This window comes from Rattus norvegicus, chromosome 9, assembly GCF_021556685.1.
Source record: "Rattus norvegicus strain SHRSP/BbbUtx chromosome 9, alternate assembly SHRSP_T2T, whole genome shotgun sequence".
Lineage (NCBI taxonomy): Eukaryota > Metazoa > Chordata > Mammalia > Rodentia > Muridae > Rattus > Rattus norvegicus.
The window spans coordinates 101,021,351-101,048,929 of NC_141542.1; the positions used below are offsets into that span (position 1 = coordinate 101,021,351).

Genomic DNA, 27,579 nt, shown 5'->3' on the forward strand with positions numbered 1-27,579 from the left:
AAATAGAGAGAACCTAAGGTCAAGCCAACACTCCGGCCATGGTGCAGCTGCTCACACCAGACCTGCCCAGGTCCTTGAACTTCCACTGACCTCTCTGCATCTGCAACACAAGACTCCTGGATCAGATGACAGCAGAGACTCCAGTAGCTCAGAGAGACTCACTCAGGGCGGGCTACCCAAAACACATCTTTTTCAAACTCTCCCACCTTCTTTCAACAAACTAGACCATTCCTGAGGCAGTTGCTATTCCACCAATCTACCACTGAAGAAAGCAGACAGCCCAGGGGAAAAGATCACACTCTATGTGAGAAGACTTACACATACCTACCTTCAGAACTGATGTGACCTAGTCAGCCCACTAGTGTCACTAACCTGAAACTCCCGATTGTAACCAAACCCTTGAACATAATAGCTTCTTTCTGGCTTGGTTTTAAGTGATTCGCAGCCACAGAGACGTGTCTCTGAATATTTAAATATGCTTCTCAAATATTAAGCAGACCCCTCAGGCCATGGAAGTGGCATGTTCATATTCTCTCTCTCTCTCTCTCTCTCTCTCTCTCTCTCTCTCTCTCTCTCTCTCTCTCTCCTCCCTCTCTCTCTCTGAACCACCTTCATCTGACCTCAATTCCCTGCCAAGTTCAAGACTTTTTTTTTAAAGAAGCGTTTATTTATTTCATGTATGTGGATACACTGTAGCTGTTTTCAGACATAGAAGAGGGCATTGGATCCCATTACAGATGGTTGTGAGTCACCATGTGGTTGCTGGGAATTGAACTCAGGACCTCTGGAAGAGCAGTCAGTGCTCTTAACTGCTGAACCATCTCTCCAGCCCCCAAATTCAAGACTTTTAACAAGAGACTGAGAGATGCTCAGCCACTCATGCTTGCTGCTCTGGTAGAGAACCCAGGTTTAGCTCCCAGGACCCACCATTCGATGTCTCACTCAAATAACTCCAGGGGCCAGCAATCCCCAGCAATCCTCCTGTCTCAAACATCCTCAGAGCTAGAGTTACAGGCGCATGAGCATGCTCAGTGTTTTACGTGGGTGTTGGGATCTAACTCTGGCCTCGCACATGCTCAGCAAGCACTCCTCACTGCTGTCGATGTTTGGGGAGCAGATTCAGAAGTACTCTAATGCAGGCTGGAGAGATGGCTCAGTGGTTAAGAGCACCTGACTGCTCTTCCAGAGGTTCTGAGTTCAATTCCCAGCAACCATATGGTGGCTCACAACCATCTGTAAAGAGAGCCCTCTTCTGGTGTATCTGAAGACAGGTACAGTGTACTTATATATAATAAATGAATAAATCTTAAAAAAAAAAAAAAAAGGAGTACTCTAATGCAAAGCTTATGTTGGAATCCAAGCTTTAAAACTACAGTGCTGTTGTATGTGGATCACTGCTTATTTTGACACAGGTCCTTGGCTGGATAACCCAGATTGGCCTCAAACTTGAAATCCTCCTTCCAACACGAAAGTCTTCCTAGCACAGGGATTGCAAGAATACACCTCTGTACCTGGATATATGTAATAATAATAATAAAAAAAACATTTGGGAGAAATGTGAACATTTCAATCATTTAATAATTTTTGTGCTAACGTAGGTTGAGAATTTTAAAAAATACTGCCAACCACATAAACCAAGGGCTGTGGGGAAGCGGCAGTTTACTTTTTCCATTTCCCCAGCAACACTGGGCTGAGCACGAACCCCTCGATATTATACAGAAATCACAGCCTCTCAACACGGAGTCACATACTCAGCCCGATGTGAAAGCTTTTCTACTGAATGCTTCAGGGGCCAAGCTGCTTAACCACCAGTGGTGTTCTTTCATATTTATTACCTAACCTTCAGACCCACATGAACCCAGATTAGGCAGCTCTGAGAGATGTTATAACACTGAAAAATAGCCGCCTTAGAAGTCAGAGAGTTTCTGAGCCCCACTTCTGTGAGCCTTGTCTATAACACAGTGAAGGAATGGTGTATCCACAACGCTGTCAGAACCTGGAGATGTTACCCTAGATGACAAATCTTAAGACCTCAAGAGTCTTCATACCAATTTTACTTAAATGGTCTTTAAATTCATTCACACCTGTCTCGGAGCGAAACAGAAGCTGATTAACCTTATCAAATTGAAGAGGTCCAAAATCACCTTGGAAGCCTAAGGTTGTGCCTACCTATGAGGGTGCTTCCAGAAAGGCCTCACTGAGGAGGGAAGACCCAGCCTTCCTGTGGACAGCTGGGTTCCATGAGCTGGACAGAAGGAAAAGAATGTGAACTGAGCATGGCCAGATCAGCACCATCTCTCTCCTTCCCGACTGCAATGGTACACAATCCTGCTACCACACCACCCACCATGATGGGCTATAGCTCTTCTTAAATCATGAACCAAAATAAATCCTTCCTTCCTAAACTGCTTTGGTCAGACATTTTGTCAAAACAATGAGAAAATTAACTAAATACTGAAGGGAAGGTGGCCCTAGAGCCAGGAAGACCATAGGGATAACATCCCAGGTCAAAAATAGGCAATGGATTCCCCGCCTTTAGAGTATAGTAAAACCAACCCCCTTCCTTAATTTGACCTCCTCTGTCTAGGTCACCTTCAATCTCATGCAAACTTTTGAGGAATGAGTTGCAGATTCCCACATGGGAAGGTAAGATCAGTCAGTCAGCACTGACCTCCCAGTTTTTCTTACATAAATTGGGAGAAGTAGGACAGGGAACTGAATCACCTCGTGCCTATACACCTAGCCTAGTTCAGGGAACGGCCTGAGTAAAGAGGGGCATGAGACCTGCATGGCTGCTCATACCACACCCTAGACCTGGCACACAAGTACAGTGGCTTCTAAAGGGATACTGTGCTCTCTATTAAATGGCCCCCAACAACTGCCACTACTTTAAAGATCGGTGCTGGAGAGATTCAAGAACACAAACTCTTCTTGCAGCGGTAAGCACTCTCCTAGCGTTATAGGAAGTCTGCCCCCAATATTGTTAAGATCAGCCTCTGCTACTTAGTTTGGCTCCTAGCATTCACGTCGTGTGGCTCACAACCACCTATTAACTCCAGGGAAATCTGATATTTCTGGCCTCTGTGGGTACAAACCCACACACAGTAAAACATCATCTATAAAGTCCATTAATGTGCTGATACCAATTCCCAGAAGTACTTCAACCCCAAGGGGCTGCTCCCCAGTCCCCAGCAGAGCCAGGAAGATAACTTCACATTGCAAACTCTCACCTCTACTGTGTTAGCCTTTTTATAGGAAAAAGTGTCCACCCCTCCCTTACCCACCTAGATTAGTGTTTCAGAAATAGACCCATTGTCGTGAATAGAACAGACAGCCATGGTAGCCAAGGACAGTGATTTTGAAGCATTCCCTATCAGGAGACTCTATTGTCTCTGCACATTGTCTTTCAACAATTCCAAAGACACGAAGGCTTCGCCAATGCACAGAAGAAGCTCTTAACAGTGATTGCTCCAGTCAAAGGTAAGTGCTCTCCTAGTGTTCTAGACAACCTGCCCCCAATAGTTAAGATCATCCCTGCTACTTAGAAGTAGCTTTTCAAAGTAACATCCACACACTTCAGGAAACACCCTCTGGTTGTACATAATGTAACAAAACTAACCACGAAGGATAATGCTGTTTATTAAAAATATACTCAGGAAGTCAGGGTATTGATGCAATTTTACATACACACTTGGTAGTCTGAAGTTCCATTATTCCAGCAGTTTATATAAATGTTTCAGATCAAAAGAGAAAGAAAACACTTTACAGAGACCAGCAGTTGCTTATCAGTTTGGTCATGAGTCTGCTTGTAGTAAAAATAAAACTCCCTCTTGCATTGCTGAAGAATGTCCTTAATAGAGAACAAGTTCTGTAAGCACTAAGAAAGTTCTTCTTGCATTAATAACTATTCGTTTGAACTTCTTAGCATATGCCAACTTTTTGACCCTGTTAACTGCTGTGGGTTGTGCCAGGGCTATTACCTGTCTAGGCAACTGAGACTTTCCAGTGACGTGTCACTAGGTCTCTCTCGCCTTACTGTGGATGCCACTACTGCAGCATCAAACCTAACACCTATGTAACACCTTTCAAAAGAATCATATAAAACAAAACAGTTCAAGACAATATGCTCATTACAATGGGGAAAACAAAACGGGTCAGAAAACTGAAAGCGTAAAAGAAATGGAAGCCACTTCTGTTAATAAAACACCCAGAATGTAAAGCAAAGACTAGGCATATTAATGCACTTTTTCTCCCAAACATATCACTCTTGACAAATTGCTCTTGGAATAATGCTAGCCTTCCTATTTCCTGAACTTGTACTTACTGGTAAGAAATGAAAAAGGAATCTCAAAACAAAATGAACTTGAGAAAACACCACTGGTGATGGCTGGGAGATGGCTCAGTGGGGTTGATGCTTGAGCCACAAGGACCCATGGGGTCATCGCTCACCAGCCACATTAAAAAAAAAATAAAAATCAAATCTAGGCATGGCTGCAGAGTGCTGGGGTGGGGTGGGGTGGGGTGGGGGGGGGAAAGACAGGAGGATCCCTGGTAGTCAGGGAAAGGGATGGGGACAATCTGCCTGTGAGATGCAGAAGCTGCTCTGTCCTTGCCCTTCACATTTAAGAAGCCCAAGAAGTCACTCTTGAACCAGAAGGCACCCGTTGGCTACACCACACCTCTTGAGGTGTACCTAGTTTCACAACAGTTAGACACAAAACTCCTCACTGCTTCCCTAGTGTTGGTGGCTATATCGAATGCTTTTGCTTCAACTGGGCTACGACATCTCCTGCCACCTAGACCTAGAATGCAGTGTACTCTCCTGGGACCAGGAAGAGGTTTTGGTACATCCTGACAATACTGGAATGACTGAGTGTTAAAAGCACACCAACCACGCCTGTTGCTAAGTCCCTGAATCAGACCAGTGGAGTCACAGCAAACCAAGTGTACACACCCGTAGTGTGCAATGAGGCCTCTGGCTCAGAGTGCTTTAAAGCGGGATCTTTCTCACTCTAAACCAACCACAGGACCCATATATTGAGCAAACTTTTTCAGTGACTGTAGACTCAAACATTCCCGTCAGAACCATAAAAACCATTGAATAGATACAAGGAATCAATGAAGCCAATCTGCCAGCACCACAGGTGTAAAATGGAAATACATATTACTTTAATATGAAACATCACTTTGTTTTATACAGATGTCTACATTTTAACAGATCCTTAAAAAGTGAGGGGGGAAATGCTATTTCCACACAAAAATCTTTGTGCTGTTTGTAAAACATTGAGAACAGGAGACAAAGGGGCCCAAACCCCATAGCCATTAAGGGAAGCTGCAGAACCAAGTCCCTCCAAGTCCCATTGGTCATTGACAAGCCTCTGTGAGCAGAGACCTCCTGGCCCAACTCCTCCCCACTGACTGGGCAAACTGTCAAGAGATTTCTGTCAGCAAGGGATGTTTACACATAAGACAAGGTCAGTGTAGAATGACAGTAACAGGTAAACCAACCCACTACCTTCCTTTTGGGTGATAGAATAAAGAAGGCAGCTCTATGTCAGTACAATTAGTTTCTTCAAAGTTCAGGTTGGTTTGTTTGTTTGTTTGTTTTTTAATGGTGCATTAATGAAGTCAGAGAGTTCAAGTTTACTAGTCTTCATTTGAGCCTCAGGAAGAAACAGATCTGCTTCCACTTCCTTTCCGAATTCTATGCTCTTCAAGTAGCTGTAAACAGCAGCAAGACCGCCATGGCGTGACTTGTGGCCACAGGACGACTCACTTGCACTGTAATGTAAGCGCTTAGACAGGGGGGCGTGTGTGACAGCACAGAACTATAAACAAAAATGGTGAAGCAAATCTGTTTTATTTTTAAGTAGAAACATTAACCTGATGATTATTGCAGATCTGAGAAATGAGAACACAAACAAATGGACAGCACTGCTTACAGGTGCTTTGATCTGTGTGGAGACAAAGGCTGGACGGTTTGTCTGCAATTGACCCTGGGAGAAGACGAGAGTGAAATAAAGACTGAGAACAGAAACAAACAGGAGTAAGGGAGGAGAAAATATCTTTTTTTAACACCAAGACGGGGGGAAAAAAAAAAAAACTAATTCATTTAAAACTTTACACCAATTCAAAATGGTTTGGCCATATAATAAATACCGACCAGCCCAAGCTGTGGACCTTTTAACCTATGCAGAAAAACATGAATGAGCCTTCCTTCCTCCTTCTAGAGGACAATGGAGACACCATGTAAACAGACCTAGTGTATCACTTGGCAGAAAGCCAAGTGAGCTCTGTAACTATTTTAAAACTAAGCTATAAGAAAGGCCTACTTACCTAGTTACAAAGGCTGAGTTATATTGAGAATATATTTCAATTCAATGAATTTTAGATTGTATCTTAATTTGAATCAACACAGGATAAGGCCCAGGGCTAATGAAACTGTGCGTGCTGTATTTAAAAAGCAAAACAAACAAACAAAAACCAAACACCAAACCTGTATGAACTACAGAGGCAGCAATGAACTGGGAAAAGAAAATTAGAGACAGGTGGAAGGCACACAGAACCCCTTTACTAAACTAGAGTTGTCAAATACACATGAGTTTAACGACTGTACTTATGTACAAGAGTTGTCTTTGGAAGAAACAAACTGCAGACTTAGCTAGATGGATACACACAGCCCAGAATTAAACTGCACAGCGACATTTATTGTTCCAGCCTGAAAAAACATCCCTTTGAAATTTCACACAGCAAAGCAAGTTAAAAACTTCACTCATCAAATAAATGATAATTTAAACAAGAACTTGCTAAAGAAACCTCATCACAACAATGCTTTAGGGCCTGATCACTTAAGTCCACAGGGCCATTATGAATTTAAATCTGCAAGCCGTTTTCCTACAACAAGAGGGAGGAACATGTTTCCTTGACTCAGGTGACACAGAAAAGAAATCATGATTTTTTTCTTTTGCTGTAACAGGCAGACATTGATTTCTTGTTGTGATCAGGAAAGATGGAATGACTGTTGGCCTTCTCTTGCTGCTATCAACAGTTTGTCACGCATTATCTCAATGCTCGAGTAGTCCGGTAACTTAAGATAGTTCACACAAGTCATTACAGATGGTAAGAAGTCATCTGGGTTTTCTGTTGATTCAAATGTCTTCCGCACAATCGTCAGAGGTGGATTTAAACTCCGAAATCCTAATTAAGAGAAAAAGTTCCAGAAAATTACTTAATTTTTTTTAGATGCTGTTACCACCACAATATGGCCACACAAACCACTCCTCCCTTTGCCTAATGATAGCCCACTGGTTAAGAACACTGGTTACTCTTCCAGAAGACCCGGGCTCAATCCCCAGCATCCATGTGATGGCTGACAGCTCTCTGTAACTCCAGGCCAAGGAGGACCCAACACCTTCTTCTAGCCTCAGATATGCATGGCAAGCACAGCACCCATACACAAAATAAAAATTTACAAAAACACCCAAAGTAGATTCATTTTACTTATTTTTAAATCTAGTCTAATTTAACCAGGAATTTAAAACATGACAACTCTAGAATTTTATCTAAACAATATTCCTGGCCATTAGCAACTGTTAAGGCAGCCTCTGGATTTCCTTGCCATTATTACTTCTTTACATAATCAGGTTGGCAGCTCAGAAACAATGGTGGTGGAATAACTAATAGTGCACACCAAGTAATGGACGGTCTCCAAAGACAAGTGATGTTTCATTCACAAAGGCTAAACACAGACACTACCCACCTCCGACTGGCAATCGTGGGCTACCAGTCACAAACTGGAGAAACAACCTCTGCTGCTCATTATCAAAACTACTGAGAATCTCAAACAAGAACTTCACAGCCCGACTAAAACAAAAAAGGAGAACAAAATTACTTTTGTGTTAAAATGCAACTGTTAATATACCAAACCTCACTTATAATCACTGGTAATGATATCAACTTTCAGATATACTTTCATTACAACACATTTTACAAGCTATTTTGTTATAGCTGAAATCCAAATGGAACAACTTTAATAATACACAATTTTAGAAAAAAATTCCCACAAAATACCTAGCTATGAAGGGGAGAACAAGTAGAGTCTATATTTACCTGTCATGTGTATAGCCATGATCAGGCCGGCAGCATTCCATCAATGTCTTTGCATCCCAAGTGTCTGCTTTACTGCCACACAGGAGCTGGTCCAGCTATGAGATGAAATAAGGCAAACAAATTAGTATAGAAATAATCCCCAGGCTTGGGTGACAGTAGCTGTCTAAGAGCATGGCTTCCAGTGTGCAACCCCACCAGGCCCCTTCACACTGCACAGCCCAGCCTGGTCCAGAATCCTGCTGCTATACTTCACACAGACTCTATCTCCCCGCAACAGAACTCCCTTACTTAACCAACTTTCTTTCTTTTTTTTTTTTTTTTTTTTTTTTTCCTTTTTTTCAGAGCTGGGGACCGAACCCAGGGCTTTGCGCTTGCTAGGCAAGTGCTCTATCGCTGAGCTAAATCCCCAACCCCCTTAACCAATTTTCTTAATCAGATTTTTCCCTAGCCTTCCCCAAACTCCAAGCCCTTACTCCAAAATCCTATAGACTGGTAGTTTATAAGCAACAGGGTTATTGTTCTGCTGTGGTGACCTCACAGACAACAGTGGTCCTGTGTTGTTTAGCTGTGCTGCTCACCTCTTCTGGGTAGAAGTACTGAAGATGGCTGAGCGGGAAGACAGATTCAAATCCATCTCTGAATGAGTCAAACTGCCGACAAACACCTTCATTTAGTGCCCAGAATATCACCAACTGCAAAAAGAAGTCATTTTAAAACTTCAACACGATCCCAAATCTATTAACTACTTAATATGTGACAAAGTATAATAAATGACTTTCTAGAATCACTTTGACTTAAAAGGTTCTTAAGCTAAGTGGTGGTACACTCCTTTTTCATAGCACTCAGGAAGACAGAGGCAGACAAATCTCTTATGAGTTTGAGGCCAGCCTGGTCTACAGAGCAAGTTCTAGGACAGCCAGGATACAGAAAAAAAACTTGCCTAAAAACAAAATACATCAAAGGGAAAAAGAAAAAGCTATTAAATCTCCACACTATTATCAGTAAAAAGTCAGTCAGGTGAATTTGGGGATTGGCCAAGTAAGACAATGTCAAAACTACCTACCACATGCATTTTTACACTATGTTTTAAAATTTCACTCATAGAAAACCTTTTCTCCAGAAAAGAATCACATTGTCTTACCAGAAGCCAAAGGCAATGTCCCAAAAGATTAAAATGTCACTGAAATTAAAGAATAACATTTCAAGATCTTTAATGGGCAACTGGCCACATTTTTAATGTGAAGTGCTGACTTCTCAATCCTGTCACGGTCTGAGACCCATCCTCTGCAGAGTACCTAATCCTAGAAACAGATACAGCTTGGAAATGCAGGAGAAAATGTGGTCAGAAAAAGCGGCTCTAAATTTACTGAGCCACCAATAGCACAGGTTAATTTGCTGGTACAGAGAATATTCAGATACATGAAAGAAACCACTACTGTTTTAAAACAATTTACACAGTATTTTAGAAAAGCAAGAATGTGAACACATACTGTGTTGCTAAGCTGGAGAAGCAGCTTTCACAAAGATGGTACAAGGGACAGGTGACATGGGTAGATCGCCTGCTGAGTTACTCAAAGGGACCGCTTATGATGCACAGAACTACTGGGGAGCCAAGAATCTTGGATATTATCTTGTTTTTAAGGAAAATAAAAGAGACTAGAGCTGACATTTTTAAGAGTTCTAAATCCCACACAAGTTAAGTAACTAAAATCAAAATGGATTCAAAATGAGTGCTCTCGCTTGACTCCACCGATCATTATGTGAGGAATAGTGCGAGCAGCCTCCTCCACACTGGTGAACAGAAGTAGCTTACAATCACTTCAAACAAGTGATGACTCCTTCCCACAGGTGTTTCTTCTTAAAAGGAGAAAATTGTGGTGTAATGCACTGTATTCAATCAAGTTTAAAGATGGGTCAAGATCACACGTGGTGTGGAGAAAGAACCGGTAAGCTTTTAACACAAACACGTTTTCTGCACTGTGAGGTCTTCTCAATTGTGAGGGAAGACAAAGTGTGAAGAGAGGGTAAGTTCTTAGGGTGTTCTGTTGTTTTAGCATAAAATATTTGTATGTTCTCTACAAAGCACACAGGCACTTACAAAGGCTAAATAAAAGGACCTCCCAATAGTAGTCCCAATGGTATGTGCGGTCTTTAGAAAAGATCCACACAGGCAGAAGCTAAGGAACGAAGTTTAAGTCCTTTCCTCCTAGGACCACGGCAAACAAACTCCTACACCCCAAGACCACACAGAAAAAAAGACAATACATACTCTTAGGTATTCTTCCAAATTGTGGATAGTAACTGGAATATCCTTCCCTCCTTTCTTCAATTCAATGTTGGGAAACCCAGGCAGCGTAAAATCCAATCCCAGATCTTCCACTGAACAGCCATTCATTGTGAGAGTTTCCAATGCATACTGGAGACTCTCTTTGGTCTTAAATGGGAAGAGAGTAACAGGAAAATTCATGCAAAATTATATTGTACTTATAAAAAATAATCCTTTAACAACTGACGATTCCTTTAGTGCCTAGTTACAAATTTTTGGTCATATTCAACATATTAAGTAAGTCACAGGAGTCACAAGGGAAATAATCTTAGCCTCAAGATACAATTATATTTGTGAAAGGAAACAAGATTGCTGAGATATTTTCCATACTGAGAAGTTACTGTTCCCTGTAAGCACACTCAAATCACATACTAAAGAAAGTCCTTACATGTTTTTGTTAAGCTTTAACAAAATAAAAACAAATTTTTCTAAATTCTAGGTCAATATTGATGGACCAATCTAAGTATATACCCAAGAGTAAAACATGTAGAAAACAATATAGATAATGTACTACACCTAGTAATGTTTCCATTACTTTTCCCCGTTCCCTATAAGGCACACACTAGAGGTGTTCACTTCTGGGTCTCTTTTACAGGGAGGAAAAGAAAAGAAAAGAAGAAAAAAAAAAAAAAGCTTCAAAACAGTCAAGTCACATCAAACCCAAGGTATTTTTTACTAGGCCCACAACTTAAAAGGTCTACATAAAATGTTTTTTCTAAAAAACAAACAAACAAAAAAACCAGTAAGGATCGACGGCAAACACAAAAAACTAAGTACCATTGAAATTGAAGGCCATCTAATTAACACTGATCTATTAGGAGGCTCTGAAACTGTCCTTCATGAAATCAGGCAGAGGACTATGGACAAGCAAACCAGGAGGTTATTATGGGATAAAAGTCAAGGGAGAGAAACACTGGGAATACTGGAGGTTTGCTCTCATGAAGAATCTAGGGGCTAATGAGATGGCTCAGTGGTTAAGAGCACTGACTGCTCTTCCAGAGGTCCTGAGTTCCATTCCCAGCAACCACATGGTGGCTCACAACCATCTGTGATGGGATCTGATGCCCTCTCTTTTGGTGTGTCTGGAGGCAGCTACAGTGTACTTATACAAAATAAATATATTTAAAAAAAAAAAGAGTCTAGGTAGTTATAATCTCCAATGGTGCATATAAAAAGTCCCAAAGAAACCTATGATTTTATACACACTTTTTTAAAGAAAACAACCCTGTCTCTATACAACCAGTCATAGACTAAAGCGATCCAAACTCTTCCCCCTGATCACACAGCCATCTATAACATGCGATACACCCAGAACATGTTTAAAGAAAATGCACTGTTACTTTCTCTGGCTTTTATATGAGATCAAACTTGACTACATTCCCATTTATCTTGTAAGAATTTATTCTACCAGCTTAAGGGCCTAGGTATCTGTGTGGTGGAATGCTTGGAAAATGTGCCCCGTTTGTATGTTTTATAAAACAAGGAGAAAGTGGGCAGGGGATATAGCTCAGCTGGTTGTTTACTTGGCACTGTGACAAACATCTTTCATTCCAGCATTTGGGATTTAGAGGCAGGGGAATCAGAAATGTAAGGTAATCCTTGGCCACATAGAGAATTTATGAAATACGTAGGACCTTGTCTAGGAAAGGAGGGAAGAAGGAAGGGAGTGAGAGAGAGGAGAGAAAAAGGGAGGAAAGGATGGAATTGAGCCTAGCACTTTATTTGGAACAAGACATCTATTTGCTTTTATTAAATCACAGAGGGTATATTGTGAAATTATCTATTAGCACAAATTAACACATTTTAATAGAAATATTTAGCCCCTCTCTATTAAAATGAAATATTGCTGGGATAGAGAGATGGCTCTGTGCTTAAAGAATACTTGTTCCTAGATTAAAACAGAGACCTGCCCATTCAGAGCCTGCCTCACATGTGGCCCATACATATACAGCCACCCAATTAGACAAGATGGATGAAGCAAAGAAGTGCAGGCAGACAGGAGCCGGATGTAGATTTCTGAGAGACACAGCCAGAATACAGCAAATACAGAGGCGTATGCCAGCAGCAAAGCACTGAACTGAGAACAGGACCCCCGTTGAAGGAATCAGAGAAAGAACTGGAAGAGCTTGAAGGGGCTCGAGACCCCTTATGAACAACAATGCCAAGCAACTAGAGTTTCCAGGGACTAAGCCACTACCTAAAGACTGACCCTGGACTCTGACCTCATAGGTAGCATTGAATATCCTAGTAAGAGCACCAGTGTAAGGGGAAGCCCTGGGTCCTGCTAAGACTGAACCCCCAGTGAACGTGATTGTTGGGGGGAGGGCGGCAATGGGGGGAGGATGGGGAGGGGAACACCCATAAAGAAGGGGAGGGGTAGGGATTAGGGGGATGTTTGCCCGGAAACCGGGAAAGGGAATAACACTCGAAATGTAAATAAGAAATACTCAAGTTAATAATAAAAAAGAATACTTGTTCCTCTTGCAGAGGACCTGGGTTCATTTCCTAGCACCATGAGGCAGGCCAGCAACTGCCTGGAATATAAAGTCCAGAGAATCTGATGTCCCCTTCTGGCTTCCGAGGGTACTGCATGCAAGTTGTATACAGACACATGTTTTTAATTATAAAAAAGAAATTAAATATTACTATAAGATTAACCCAATCAAACACATTCACTTAACAAACCTGACAACTCTAGAACAAAGAACTAATCTAATCCCCTGGACCTCTCCAGCAGACCTACCTGGGATTTATCCTGCTCCAGTCTTTTCTTCTGTCTGACAATGTCTTCTAGGTGATACACTGATCTGGCTACCACCGGATCAATGTCAAACAGATCATGAGATGTCAGTGAAGTTTCCTGCCGCAGCATCCACTTATAAAAGGGCAGGCCAAGCGGAAGGTCCACCTGAAAGGGAACATGTAACATACTTGTCAAAACAAGCTTTTGGGTTGGGGATTTAGCTCAGTGGTAGAGCGCTTGCCTAGGAAGCGCAAGGCCCTGGGTTCGGTCCCCAGCTCCAAAAAAAAAAAAAAAAGCTTTTAACAGGTATTTTATAAAAGGTCATTTGGAAAGGTAAAATAATCTCCCTCCAAGGAAAAATAATTTAGGAACTGTTTCTCTCTTTACATGAAATGGAGAGCCATAAATTGGTGCCCAAATTTCTGCCAACATTTTAGAATGAAAACTAAAGAGCCTTTTTAAGCACCAACACACAAAACAGAACACCAACGATGAATATACAATATCCATAAAGTATTTTCCATGAGGGCCTCTAGCACTAAAGTGTTCCTCAGTAGAATTGTATTTTGAATCAACTCAACTCAATATAATTCTTACATATTTAATATTCTGAAATCAGAGAAAGGAAAATGAAGTACTTACTTAAAAAAATTAAAATGACTGAGACTGCTAAAATAACCAATGAAGCGTGTGCACCTCTTTTTAAAGAGAACGCACATTTGTGGGTTTATCAGATGAAAATGTCTTACCCATACTGATGATAAAAGTATCTCAGAGAACGTGAGAAGAGGAAATAAAGAAAAGTCCAGAAATATTCAAACCTCCATAAATATGATCACTTAGTTGATTTTCACAAGAGTATTCTGATATTCAACGAGTTTACTACCTATATGCTCATGGTTTTCCTACCAAATTAAAAATGTCAAACTGAATCATATAAAAATAAAATTAATGTCATCCTTATGTTGCCTGACTCTGGGCCCTGGCTACTGAAAGAGTTCTATGTGGACTAGAGGACAACCTTAAAAGTATGCTACAGAAGCAGAATTGGCATTTTAAACAAAAAATTTCAAGTAGTTCATGCACACATTCAGAACAGAGCAGCAGTGCTCAAAAACAAGCATTGAGTGCATGGGACTAAAGTACTTTCATAGAACACTGTACAACTACAGATAAGCAAACAATCCTAAACTTACCAATCTGAAATCCATGATAGCCTTAGCCATTAATTTTCCTAAGAAGCGAAACTTCATCTTAACCTTTGCGATGTGAGCTGGCTTAGCTGTCCTACCAAAGGGAAGCGCAAACAGGCCCTGGAGGTTTTGAATATACTTGGTCCCTTCTTGGCTTCCTGTAAAACGAGCAAGTACCACACTTCAGATGAATTTTCCAAAACAAAACAAAACAAAGCCCGGTAACTAAGAACATTACGGAACTTGGCATTCAGAAAACTGAACCAATGGTCTCCAGGACCAGAAGACCCTTCCACTGGGTAAATGACAAACAGGGTGGGAACAAATGAAAGGCAAAGAACCCGGCCCCCAGCAGAGACTACCTGGTGGAAGGGCTCCCTTACCTCATCTGAGTAATACAGACTGACTGACTCACAGCAGCACCTTACCTTTTGGATTGCTAAGAGTTACTTCTTCACCTCTCCAGAGACCCAAGTCAGCTCTCTGTAGTTCCTGAGAAACAAGTGCATAAAACTCCAGTGTTGGCCCCAGACCTGTACCAACCTAGAAAAATAATAAAAGGAGAATGAATCATTTCAAGTTTTAGAAATTCTGGTGCCTTTTTTGCATGGCAACCTCTTGGTGACATGGATGCTAAAAGCATGTGTTTGCTAGAAAGCATTAGAAATTATTTTCCAAAATACCCTGAACAGGTATTTTTGGGTACTAGAAACCCTTTATCATTCCTTCTGGCCCCAACATTCTGATTCTACAGTTCAAAATTCCTACTGTGGTTATGTATCTTTCCATTGCAATGTCTGTCTGTGTTTCTTTTTCTCTCTTTAAGGAAATTATCATCCCTAAACCATCTCAGGAGAAGCTCTGCAACCTCCTCCAGCTAGCCTGTCTCTTTCCTATGACATTTCAGAGCTTTAACACTACTCCATTACATACTTGGTTTTAGATGTAGAATTATTTTGACTGCCTTAGAGTCTGACATTCTATATTAATAGAAATCTCAACACCACTGTTCCTAAACCCTACATATTAACAGTGACATTTCTTAAGAATAAACTTATTATTCACTCAAATCACAGCATATACAAGTTTTTATCATAGCCTGACATCTTATATGATGATCCCTGCTCTCCAACATCACTGACCTTGACTCCTACTGCTCTTTCCTAACTTACTAGTAGCTCTAGTCACCTTGATCCCATGATAGTTGCACTTTAACATGTGTGGCTGTGTGTGCGTTTGTACATGTGTACGTGCGTGAGAGAGAGAGAGAGAGAGAGAGAGAGAGAGACAGAGAGAGAGAGAGCGAGCGAGAGCGCGCATGAACGAGCGCACGAGCGAGCCCAAATGTGTCAAAAATCTGTAAACTTTCTAAAACTAGAGAAACCCTCCATAACGGTAGGTAAAGACCTTGTTATTTTGCTCTCCGTTCATGTCCAGTCACTGGAGTAAAGGGAGAGAAGAAAAACTAGACACGCAGTTGCACATGTTGTCCACGAGGTGGTAATCAAGAGCCATTTCTCTTTCATAAAATTATCCCAAATTGAGTACAAATCCTAACAGTCGATTACTTTCTCTTAAATAGTTATTTCTAAAAGTAAAATGGATTTAACTTAAAAGAATTAAATAAATTCCACAGGTATTACTGAAAGACTATGCCCTATCCACCAAAGCCAAACCAACTCCCTTCTGGGGAGTTGGTCAGGAGTGTCCTAAATGTATCTACTAAATGTACAGCTACTTAGATGGTCTGGCATAATTTCCATCTTTTAAAGGGAAGAAAATATGATATTCGAGAAAAAAACAGGATAGTAGAATATCTCAAATAAACAAATATAAGAACTAGACAATAGCAATAACAAAGTAACAACTTGGCTTAAAATAGTCTTTTCATCTCAAGGTTCACACAAAACTAACATGTTTTTATACGCCAGGCAATGTTCTAAGTATTTTACATATTTTAGTTTGCTAGTCATTCTAGCAACTTGATTGGGGGGAAGGGGAGTGTGCCCACCCACATTTTCCAAATGAAGTTTGAATCCCAGAACCATTGTCAGAGTTAATAGTGAAGAACCCATTGAACATGATAAACTATTGATTTCTATTGAACTACTGAACATTAGCAATTCAAACCTTAACCCTAAGCAGAGTCCATGAAAAGCTGTTCTGAACTCATGTAATTACAATTTAATTACAGTTGTCTATTAATTAACGCCTATTATATGTGCGTGTGTGAATACTCACATATGCAATCCAAGTGTTCAGGTTTCAGGTTTGTGTTAAGACATTTCTCTTTTCATCATGTGAGTTCTAGGGATCAAACTCAAGTGCCTTTATCCACTGAGCCAACTCACCAGCCCTGGGTTACAGTCTTACAAATAAGAAATCTGAGTATCACATCCTCTAAGCAAAAACTATGATTAGGGGAGATTTAAAAAAAAAAATTCAAACCAATACTAAAGGGTTTCTAAACTCACTGCCATCCTCCAGTTTGCCATCCTCCAGTTCTCTTGTCTCCAAAACTTTCACAATAGCATTGGTTTTTGTCACTTACCACTAAAGTTCCAATCTGCTGGAAAATTGTCCTTAAGTGTCCCTCTCTCTCCCACTAAGCTGGCAAAACTCAATTCCCTGTGTGAATACCTCATTCTTGTGGCAACTACACAGATCACTTGTCACACCCTTTTGTGCCTTTGTCTTAGGAATCTCCAACTGACCTGTCAGAACCTGACAGTTCTACTGTAACCTGGATTACTGCCACGTAATACCTTCTCTGGACCTCTACATTTTTACTCTGGTGACTGAAAGCCCTGAGAGTTTTTCAAGAGAAGTTTAATGAAAAGTTAAAGCAACGACTCCAGTTATATTTAAGTGGCTACTGGTATTACTGTAAACAAAATTACTAAATTTATAGCATACTTACAATGTTTCAACTCTTTACACATATGAACTTAGCTACAACTCTTGAGGTTGCACTTCTATTATCCACATTTTTCACACAAGAAAATAGCAACAAAGCAGTGGAGACTGAGTGAATTTAAAAAACTCTGAGCTTTGCCTTTACCTAGAAAAGCATTCAGAGCCTGCCCCACATGTGGCCCATACATATACAGCCACCCAATTAGACAAGATGGATGAAGCAAAGAAGTGCAGACCGACAGGAGCCGGATGTAGATCGCTCCTGAGAGACACAGCCAGAATACAGCAAATACAGAGGTGAATGCCAGCAGCAAACCACTGAACTGAGAATAGGTCCCCCGTTGAAGGAATCAGAGAAAGAACTGGAAGAGCTTGAAGGGGCTCGAGACCCCATATGTACAACAATGTCAAGCAACCAGAGCTTCCAGGGACTAAGCCACTACCTAAAGACTATACATGGACTGACCCTGGACTCTGACCCCATAGGTAGCAATGAATATCCTAGTAAGAGCACCAGTGGAAGGGGAAGCCCTGGGTCCTGCTAAGACTGAACCCCCAGTGAACTAGACTATGGGGGGGAGGGCGGCATTGGGGGGAGGGTTGGGAGGGGAACACCCATAAGGAAGAGGAGGGGGGAGGGGGATGTTTGCCCGGAAACCGGGAAAGGGAATAACACTCGAAATGTATATAAGAAATACTCAAGTTAATTAAAAAAAAAAAAGCATTATTTGAATCTTTTAGCACACTGCCTTTTTTGCCTAATGAAAACCATCTCAAAAGAAGATTTAAAAAAAAATAAAGACCAGACAGGAAAAAGTTAAACCATTCTCAGTCACAGATGACAGAACCATCTATGAGATAGGAATATGAGCTACCCCGGGCCACACTCAGCTAGTCCCCTGCCTGCTTTTTAATGTATAAAAGCTAAGAATGATTGTTAAATGAGTGGGCAACATCTTGCATAATATTTCAAGATGTACAAAAATGATACAAACTTCAGACTTTGGTGACCATAAAAAAATCTTTCTGAATATGGGTCCAATCTGTAGCTTAAGATGGCCCTAGCACTTCAAAATACCAAGAGTATGAGTTCAAATAGAGGTTATCTGTTGTGTCAAGATGCACGGATGGGGGTCAGAGGATTAATCTCAGGCTATCGGGCTTGCACAGCAAGTACTACTCCACAGGTACATTTTTACTTATGTATTTCCTTAAGTAGGCTACTTCATTTTCCTAGCACCATTTCTTCACAAGGTCATTCATTTTTCTTCCTTTATTGCCTTGGTACCTTTTAGAATCAAACTAACTTAAATTTTAGAGTCTCTTTCTAGATACTTTATTTGGCTTTGTTACCCCACTCCTATGCCATCTTGGTTTCTGTTTTGAGTCTTCTAACCTTGTTTTTCTTCCTCACAGCTGTTAGTGTTCATTTTTTAATGTGTGTAGCATTGTGATGTTTTTTATTTTGAGACAATGCATTGTTACAGAGCCTTGGCTGGCACTGAACTTCTGCCAGGTTCCAGAAATGTATCACCATGCCTCTTTTAGTTTGTGTTTAACAGCACAGCCCACATAAAGTTTATAATCATGTCTACACATGAAGCACAGATTTTGCTCAGTTTGAAGAAAGTGGGAATGTGTACAGTATTGTGCCAGTAACATGGTGGGGTTCTCCTTTAATGCTTTAATTCACTTTAATTCCTATATAATATAAATTGACTAAGACTCACAATTATGTTTATTTTGTTAAAATTCCTCTTCCATTGTTTGACTTTTGTTATCATGGCTTTGAAAATAATACTTTTCCTTTACTTCCATTTATTACTGGAAATTAGGAAAATAATGCAGAGGATCTTGTTTTCTGTGATGCTCAAAACCTTGATTATAGATCATTTCAGATTATTGTGGCCTCGAACTTTACAAATATTTTTTTGAAAATATTTTAAACCCATATTGAACCTCGTGGACTCCACCATAACTACTTCATTCTGCCATAGTGACATGAACGTGGCAATGAGCATGCCACCCATCCCAGTACAATTTCACTTGTGAGCCAGAGTGATGGCTCCTATGTAAAGGGAACCTGCTGCTGCTGCTGTGCCCATTACCTAAACTCAATCCCCAGACCCCACAGACAGAAGAGGAGGACTCCACAAGGACGCCCTCTGACCCTCACTATGGTACATGGTGCACAGACACATATATGCCCACACAGCCATATACAACAGTAATAAAGTTAAACAGAATAAAGTGTGGGTGGCAACGACCTGTAATACCAGAACTTAAGAGGCTGAAGCAGGAAAATACTAAGTTCAAGGCTGCTCTTTATTTCATGGTAATCCCTCATCTCAAAAACAAAAAGAAAATGGCGGGAGAGGACCCTTTCTTGAATGCATTACTCAATTCTACATATAAAAATTAGTGTGAAATGATCACTTAATATGAGCTAAAATACACATTTAAATCTGAAGTCATTCATGGAAAATATATTACAATATAAACACATAAGAATTACAGACTAGATAAATGATACACTGGAAGGAAATGGCAAGACATTGAAAAAAGATACAAATCCAGAACTTTTAATTTAGTGGCAAAGCAAACCAAACTGCAAGGAGCAAGTGTCAGTATCTTCTCCAAAATGGTAAGTGACCAACAACAAGCCATCCAAAAGTGATCCACTTTCTCAATGCAAGGAGAGTGCTAATTTATTAAGTCAGTACAACAATTTAACTGAAAAACCAGTAACACCAAGAGCATAAAACATTAGACTCTGACATAAATAACTGGGAAAATGAGAAAATTGAAAACACTACTAGTATAAAGTACGCCTTAATAAAATTAAAACATCTTACCAAATGACTTAGAATTGAGACATTTATTCAAAAAGAGAACAAGTATATTTATTACAGGAAGACTTGGGTATGAATGTTATAACAATGTCTCTAAGTCAAAACAAACAAACAAACAAAAAAAAACAAAAAAAAACAAAGAACACAAATGTCCCAAAACTAGTGACTAAGCCATCTTTGAGATAAAATACACAAGAAAAAAAAATTGAAAAATTTAAAAAAAAAGCAAACTGGTGCGCCCTACATGAATGAGGTTCACGTGCATGGCAGTAAATGAAAGAGCGACACAACAGTCACATTATTGCATGAATGCATTTATTTATGAGCTTATAAAAATAGCAAAACAACATAGGAAACTAGACCAGTGGTTGCCAGGGCAGTCTTTACAGAGGAAGGTGGTCCTCACTTGCCATGGTGGAGTAGCTCCAGACTGTGCCTATGTTAACTCTTAGAACAAGTTTATGGTGTACCCCATATTCTCTATCAATAAACTTGAGATTGAAAAAGCATTCCAAGTGTTTTTGAATTACTGATTCTTAGAATATCCTTTCACTTCATGAACATTATACAAAGATGTGCACAATTATGCCAGGAAAATTCCCGCTTCTTATTTTGCATTTAAACCTCTGAAAAAATGGAGAACTTAAAACATAGCACTAAAGAGAAAGTTCTTGTTTTAAGCTACATTCCCCAATGCCTTTCAGAATTTTTACAGTACAACAAACACAAATGACACTTTATCAAAAGCAGAAGTTAAAACACCATCAAGGAGTCCAAAACTTACCTCATTTTCATACTGGATTTCTAACATGGCCCGAGAGCTACCAAGGTCCTGCATCACAGATTCGGCTTGTTTCAGTAGCTCCTCTCTGTTTACAGTACGCTAACAAAGGAAATAGATGTGAACAAATAATGCTCCACTGAACAAAACAGGTAACAAACACTTATTGCAGTGCAAAACAATCCAACTGCTAGAAAAATTACTTCTTTAAGCACATCCTTAGAAAGGAAAAAGTAACAAGTCCCTGAAACTGACCAGATTCACCAAGCCCCTCAATGCTAGAGGAAGCAAAAAAAGCTGAGAGTTCTTCTCAGGGAAAGTAAAGCTGAGTTGCACAGTGACTCTGAGATGAATTGAGCTGCCAAGACTCATACAAGCTGAGCTGCATAGACCCTCAGAGGAAAAGGGCTACAGGGAGCACTCTTGACAGGAGAACAGAAACCAGCTGAACTGCCTGGAGGAAGTTTAGATCAACTGCTTGACGTGCTTGGAATGGATCTCTGAAACCTGTTGAGCTGCCCGCAGGCTGTGCAGTGTGCTCCATGCTAAGCAGAGTTTTGGTGACAATGCTGTCTTAAGTCATTTGTGTTCCTGTAAGTAACCCCAATAAAGCTTATTAGTTCACCAAATTGCACCAAAGTTTGATTTGGTGGTATCTGTACTTTGTTCTGTTGTAGATTCTCTAACTGAGGTAAGTAGACAGGTATGTATTGTATCTCCCCAAGAAACTGTCACACAACATATATTCTCGATATATGAAAGAAAGCTAGATTACCTATGGTTGAGTTTAGAAAATTCAAGTTAAAAAAGAAAAGATCTTTGTTAATTTTGCCAAACACTAATATAATTCATGGATCCAGCACATGACATTTTCTTGGGCACATTTATACTTTAATGACAGAGAAATAGGTATAAAGGTGACAGGGAAGGGTTAGAAGCTGAAAAATCTCTAGACTCTGAACTGCCCTTGCTACAATACACCTAGTGAGATTGAGGATGATAAAGGTCCTGTCATTTTCAAACATGGCCACATTGCTGTTGATGGAATCCTCAAGAGGTAAACAAAACAAAAACAAACAATGCTGGTTAGTCATGGTAAATGCCTTTAATCCCAGCATTCACAGGTAGGTGGAGCTCTTGAGTCTACAAGAGAGAGAGAGGGTTCTAGGACAGCCAGGGCTACACAAAAGAAACCCTGTCTTGAAAAACTGCCAACCCCCACCCACCGATCCACACACAGAGTGGAGGTCAAGAGGCTAGGATTGGTCTCACATGAAAATGGCTGAGGCACAGCTGCCAAGCCACGATTAGAGAAGCATGGGAAATGAAGTCAGCAACACTAGAGCTGGCTGGGACTGGCTCAAAATAGATTAGCAGCTAAAGGATTAAAATGTACCAGAGTTGATTTTAAAAGAGAAACTATAATTTGACAAGTTTCCAATATGGAAAGGAAGAAATTAAGGTGCTAATAAACATCATGGTAACTAAATGAAATGTTTACTTAAAAAAAAAAAAACTAGAGTTTCAAGAGGCTCATAGGAAAACACACTAACACATGAGTGATTTTTTTTTAAAGAGATAGAATGATTGGATCAGCAATTAAGAGTGCTTGCTGCTTGGTTCCCAGCCCCCACACCAGGTAGCTCACAACCTCCACCTGAAGGAGACATCGAATACCTTTTCCTCTAGGCACATGGATAAACACACTCAGGTACAGACATTAGGGTCAAGTGAAGGCTGTGACTCCACAGGCACAATAGGTCCTGCCTTTAATTTGGAAAGATAACATAAATACTCTTGGAAAATACTTACTTTTTTTCTATCCAATCTAGGTGCAACTCTGCTGTCTTGTGAATCAGACTGGTTGATTTCTGGGTTGGTATCAAGTAATCTTTGCATTGCCCGGTCCCGATCAAATGCAGTTACATAAAAAAGCATTTGTCGGGTATCAAAAGGAAAGAAAAATGGGCTATAAAAGATAAAATACAAATTTACCATCTAGGTGAGAATCAGAAGACATTTTTAAAAACAACAAAATCTATATTGAATACAACTTTTAACATAAACTCCTAGCAAGACCTCCTCTTAAAAGGTCTTATGCATGTGGACAGGCCCGTGGGGGTGCACCACTGCAATGTCATATCTGGTTCTTCCTGAAATCCCACATACAAAAGTTACTTTACTACTTGATGATTTCACCACAGGCTTAGCACTACAACAAAGTCATTGCCAAGAATGAATCTTGCTCCTAAGACACTCCTACAGTGACTTTAAGGTCTTGATTTTTTTTTTTTTTTTTTTTTTTTTTTTTTGAGAAAAGCTCCTGAAATGTCAACATGAATCTGTTTGGTACAATGTCACACCATAGAGATATGGTGAGTCCACATATTTCTTTCTTTCTTTTTTGTTTTTTTAAGATTTATTTATTTATGAGTACACTGTCACTTTCTTCAGACACACCAGAAGAGGGCCTCAGATCCCTTTACAGATGGTTGTGAGCCACCATGTGGTTGCTGGGAATTGAACTCAGGACCTCTGGAAGAGCAGTCAGTGCTCTTAACCCCTGAGCCACCTCACCAGCCCGAGTCCACATATTTCTAACTTGATTTTACCATAATTGGTCTATAGCATCTAGTTTAGAAAAGGTTAAAAAGACAAACAACAAAAACAAGCACTTATACATCTGCAGTACCATTTTTACTAAGGCAAAGGACTTTACTCCCTCAATCAAATATCCTTCAGTGAGTTCAACAAGCTGTCAAGTATTTTAAGGCTGAACAAGTCAACTATGTCATTTCTATCACAAGTCATAATAAAGACCAACATCATGCTAATATTTACAAGTTTATCAAAGGACTGTCTTACCAGGTTTTTCCAAGCTCAGTGAGCCATGTTGGGATGTTTCCTGTCATGATTACTAGAGGATCTTGAAGCTGCCTATTCGCCTTTGCTGTTAATTTACTGTTAATAAATTCACTAGTTGGAATAATCTCCTTGCACATCGCATTCTGTGAAATAAAATAAGTTCAAGATCACGCCCTATATCCATAAATGGGTGGGTCCACAACTTTCATGTGTTTTTATTTTTTAAAAAAACATACAATACCCAGTCCCTCAAAGGTGATTTCTATTTCTGAAAATTCCTGCATCTAAACCTCAAAAAGTTGTTCCCCTTCACTCTTCCCATACAATATAAGTAAGAAATGAGGTAGGTATTCAACTGTTTACTCAATATAAATCTTTACATGAAAAAAATGTGTGCTGGCTGGACTTATGCCAAGCTATCTGAGAAAACCTCAACTCGCTTTTGGTCATGGTGTTTCATCACAGCAACAGAGCTTTAATTGAAATTGGTACTAGGATTTTTAAGTATTGCTGTGATAGACCTTGGCCATGTCTTTGAGGGGACTGTGGAATGACCTTTAAACTTTGGGTGGGAAAAGCCATTGAGCATTCAAACCCTGGTGAGCTGTGCTGTGGCAGTGTACAGGATAAGAATGTTGAGAGATTCAGAGAATGTAGACCAGCTTGTGAAATTCCAGAGGGAAATTTTCAGAGACTCTTACAGACTATGGGGTTGGCTGCATAATTTGAATTAAGAAAGCTGTGGCTTTTGTCAGCTAGGGCTCAAGACTCAGCTTCCATAAACAAGATACAGTGCCAATGAGGCTACTGGGACAATTGTTGTCGGCAAGGTAGAACTGAGAAATTAGTGGTGATGAAGAGTTCACCGGGGTGAACTCTTCTGAGGAAGTCTGAGGAAGTGTTTCCTTAGAGTAAGCAGCACACAGCAGCTGTGTTCCAGAGGCGATCAAGGCTGTACCTTGAGCTGGCAGCTGAATTTAGTAGTGTAAGAGTCACCCAGTGTTACTGTTTTTGAAGGCACGAGGGGTCATGAAGAGTAGCTGAGATTTGGCACTGTATGGCAAGACTCAAGTTGCTGAGGAGAGGCCATTTGTGAAAGTATAACCCAGTTTCAGAAGGCCCTAAAATTTTGAAGATGCCAAAATCATGGAATGACCACTAAGAACAGAATCAACAGTGGAGTGCAGTGCAGTGCAGTGCAGTGGAACATAGAAAACATTCAGTGTTTCCTGCAGATAAACCCAGCCCAGAGATATGACCGAAGTCTCTTAAAGGAACTCAATCTAAATGAATCCCAGATTTGGGAAACTGAGTTATTTACACTGTTAAGAGTTTGGTTTTACTTTGTTCAAACTGTGACTATGTCCTCACTCTTCCCTCTTGAAGAAAGAAAAGCATTTAACATAATTTTCATTTCAACAGGTGGCCACAATCGAGAGATATTAAACTTTAGATATAACTAAAGTTAAATTAACTTTTATATTTTTTAAAGATTTTAAATTCTTAAAAAGAATGGACTTTTTCTCTTTCCTGGTGTGTACATTTTTCCACGTAGCCCTGGCAGTTCTGGAACCCTCTCTAGGCCTTGAACTCAGAGATCCACTGTTTGAGTCCTCAGTGCTAGGATTAAAAGGCATGCACAACTGCCACGCAGCATTTTTAAAACACTGAACATTTAGTGTTTTTGAATTTGTAGGTCGTGGGATTTTATGGTTACTTGATACTGTGATGTTAACATGCAATCTTGGGAATGAATAAGAATTAAAAATGGTGTGGTATATAGGAATATACCATTGTGTCAAGTTGACATGGGGTCAGTTGTGCTGTCTAGTTTTATGTCAACTTGACATAAGCTATTCTCATCTGAGAGGAGCGAGCCTCAAGAAAATGCCTCTGTAAGATTGGGCTGCAGGAGGCCAGGCTTGGTAGTACATACCTTTACTCCTACCACTCACAAGCAGAGATACAAAGATCTCTCTGAGTTCAAGGCCAGTATGTTGTGTCTGAAGACAGCAACAGTGTTCTCATAAAAAGAAGAAAAGGTTGGGCTACAGGCAAGTATTGTATTTAATCACTGCAATAGAAACCATAACTAGAACAAAATGTTATTTCTTTAAAAAAAAAAAAAAAAAAAAAGCTTAACCCAAGAATGTTCTACAGGTGAGTTCATTGTAAATCACTGTATATATGAATTTCAAGCATAATAGAAAACTCATTTACTGAACAGAAACTGTAAGATAGCACAGGATTTCATAAGGAGACATTACTCACATCATACAAGTAATACCAGTATCGACTGATGGCATGTAAAACTCTTAAAAGTAGTATTACATCTAAGGATGGGTCTTCGAAGGTGATATTTTCTGGTGGTGTGGGAATGAGGTAAACTTCTAAAGGATTTGCTACTGATGGGCAAACTCCATCTACAAGATAAAGAAAGTTTCAGTTTCAATTTGATCAAAATTTCAGGTGATCAAAATAGCAATAGCTAAAAGCATGTGAAACTGTTGTGCTAATTTTCTTAGTATTTCAATGATATTAAACAGACATTTCTTCCCTTTTGACCCTGAGTACATTAACACTCAGGCATAGGAAATGTTCATGTTCCCCCAAACAGGCACAGCCAAACAAACAGGAGAAAAATAACTCAAGCTTTTCTGCAAGCTGTCCTGTTAAGGGAGAGTCTGCTGGTCATCAAATACAGCCTCCACCAATGTCTTTTTTAGTGAATACATATAACCCTTCATGAAGCCATGAATTCTTCAAGAAATGGAAATAAGAATTTGCAGAGCTGAGGAGATGGAAGCGCACTGACTGCTCCTCCAGAGGCTCCCAGCAACCACACGGGGGCTCACAAACCTAGAATGAGCTCTAAAGCCCTCTGAAGACAGCAGCACTATACTCACATATATTAAATAAATAAATCTTTAAAAAAGAAATTCCTAGCTAATTTCAGTTTTAATTTTATAGATAATTATTATTTTCAAGATATTTAAAAATTAAACATTTAACTAAAAGTAATCATTCTATAGCAATTTATTTCTTAATTATACCAAAATGTATTGGAGCTCTCAATCAGTTAAGGGGCAGGAATGCAGAGAGGGCAGTGCCTGATGACAGTCAGCTTCCCTCGGTGTGTCACCTTACCATGCCATAACTCATCGTGTTTCTTTGCGTTTCTGGGGGAAGTTTTGGTTGGAGCTGTTTGTGCTCTCCCCCGTTTGCCACCAACACAATCTTTACTACTTTCTTCATCCTCTCTCACAGGCTTGTACCTAAGGGGATATGACAGCATGAAAACTGAATGCAGACTTTAAATGTGCAAACTATCTAACAGAGCTAATAATGTCTAAGTCACAGAAAACATACAGAGTTTTCTCCCTATCTGGATTCAGAGAATTACCAAGAGTTTATCTTCCTAAAAGAAAACAGTAAATAAGCAAGTAAGTCTTCTCAGGAAATGGCTCTCTTCTGTCTGTAAGAGGCAGACACTAAAAGTAGCCTAGAAGGCTGCAACTGAATGTCACAGGACTCAGAGCTGCCAAACCAGTACATACTCTAATAGGATACCATTTTGACTCCATGAACAGATGCGAAATGAATCAATGTTTTCTAGTGGACAAAATGAGGCAGTTATATAATCACCAAATATCTGAAGGGCTTTCATAGTTCAAATGTAGGACTTAGGTTCTTCCTTTCCTCTCAAAATTGGGCCATTAATTTAATGTGAATTCTAAAACAAAGCATTCTACAAAGAAAAGAAAAACAACAACAACAACAACAGTTCAGACTTG

The 27,579-nt window shown here is 40.0% G+C and overlaps 1 protein-coding gene across 50 annotated transcripts in view; it reads right to left on the reverse strand.

Moving 5' to 3' along the window:
• Positions 1-3,615: 3,615 nt before the first annotated feature.
• Trip12 (thyroid hormone receptor interactor 12) overlaps positions 3,616-27,579 on the reverse strand; it is a 126,244-nt gene continuing 102,280 nt past the window's right edge. For 49 of the 50 annotated variants that reach the window (XM_087566395.1, XM_087566394.1, XM_087566391.1 and 46 more), the window contains 13 exons: positions 26,933-27,060; positions 26,057-26,208; positions 23,786-23,928; positions 22,733-22,889; positions 20,924-21,022; positions 14,800-14,914; positions 14,375-14,529; positions 13,179-13,343; positions 10,379-10,543; positions 8,688-8,801; positions 8,110-8,204; positions 7,760-7,863; positions 5,148-7,197 (listed from right to left, as the gene is read on the reverse strand). In XM_087566395.1, coding sequence (XP_087422521.1) covers positions 7,001-7,197; positions 7,760-7,863; positions 8,110-8,204; positions 8,688-8,801; positions 10,379-10,543; positions 13,179-13,343; positions 14,375-14,529; positions 14,800-14,914; positions 20,924-21,022; positions 22,733-22,889; positions 23,786-23,928; positions 26,057-26,208; positions 26,933-27,060 — 1,789 coding nt within the window. In that variant the 3' untranslated portion in view covers positions 5,148-7,000. 50 annotated transcript variants of the gene reach the window in all.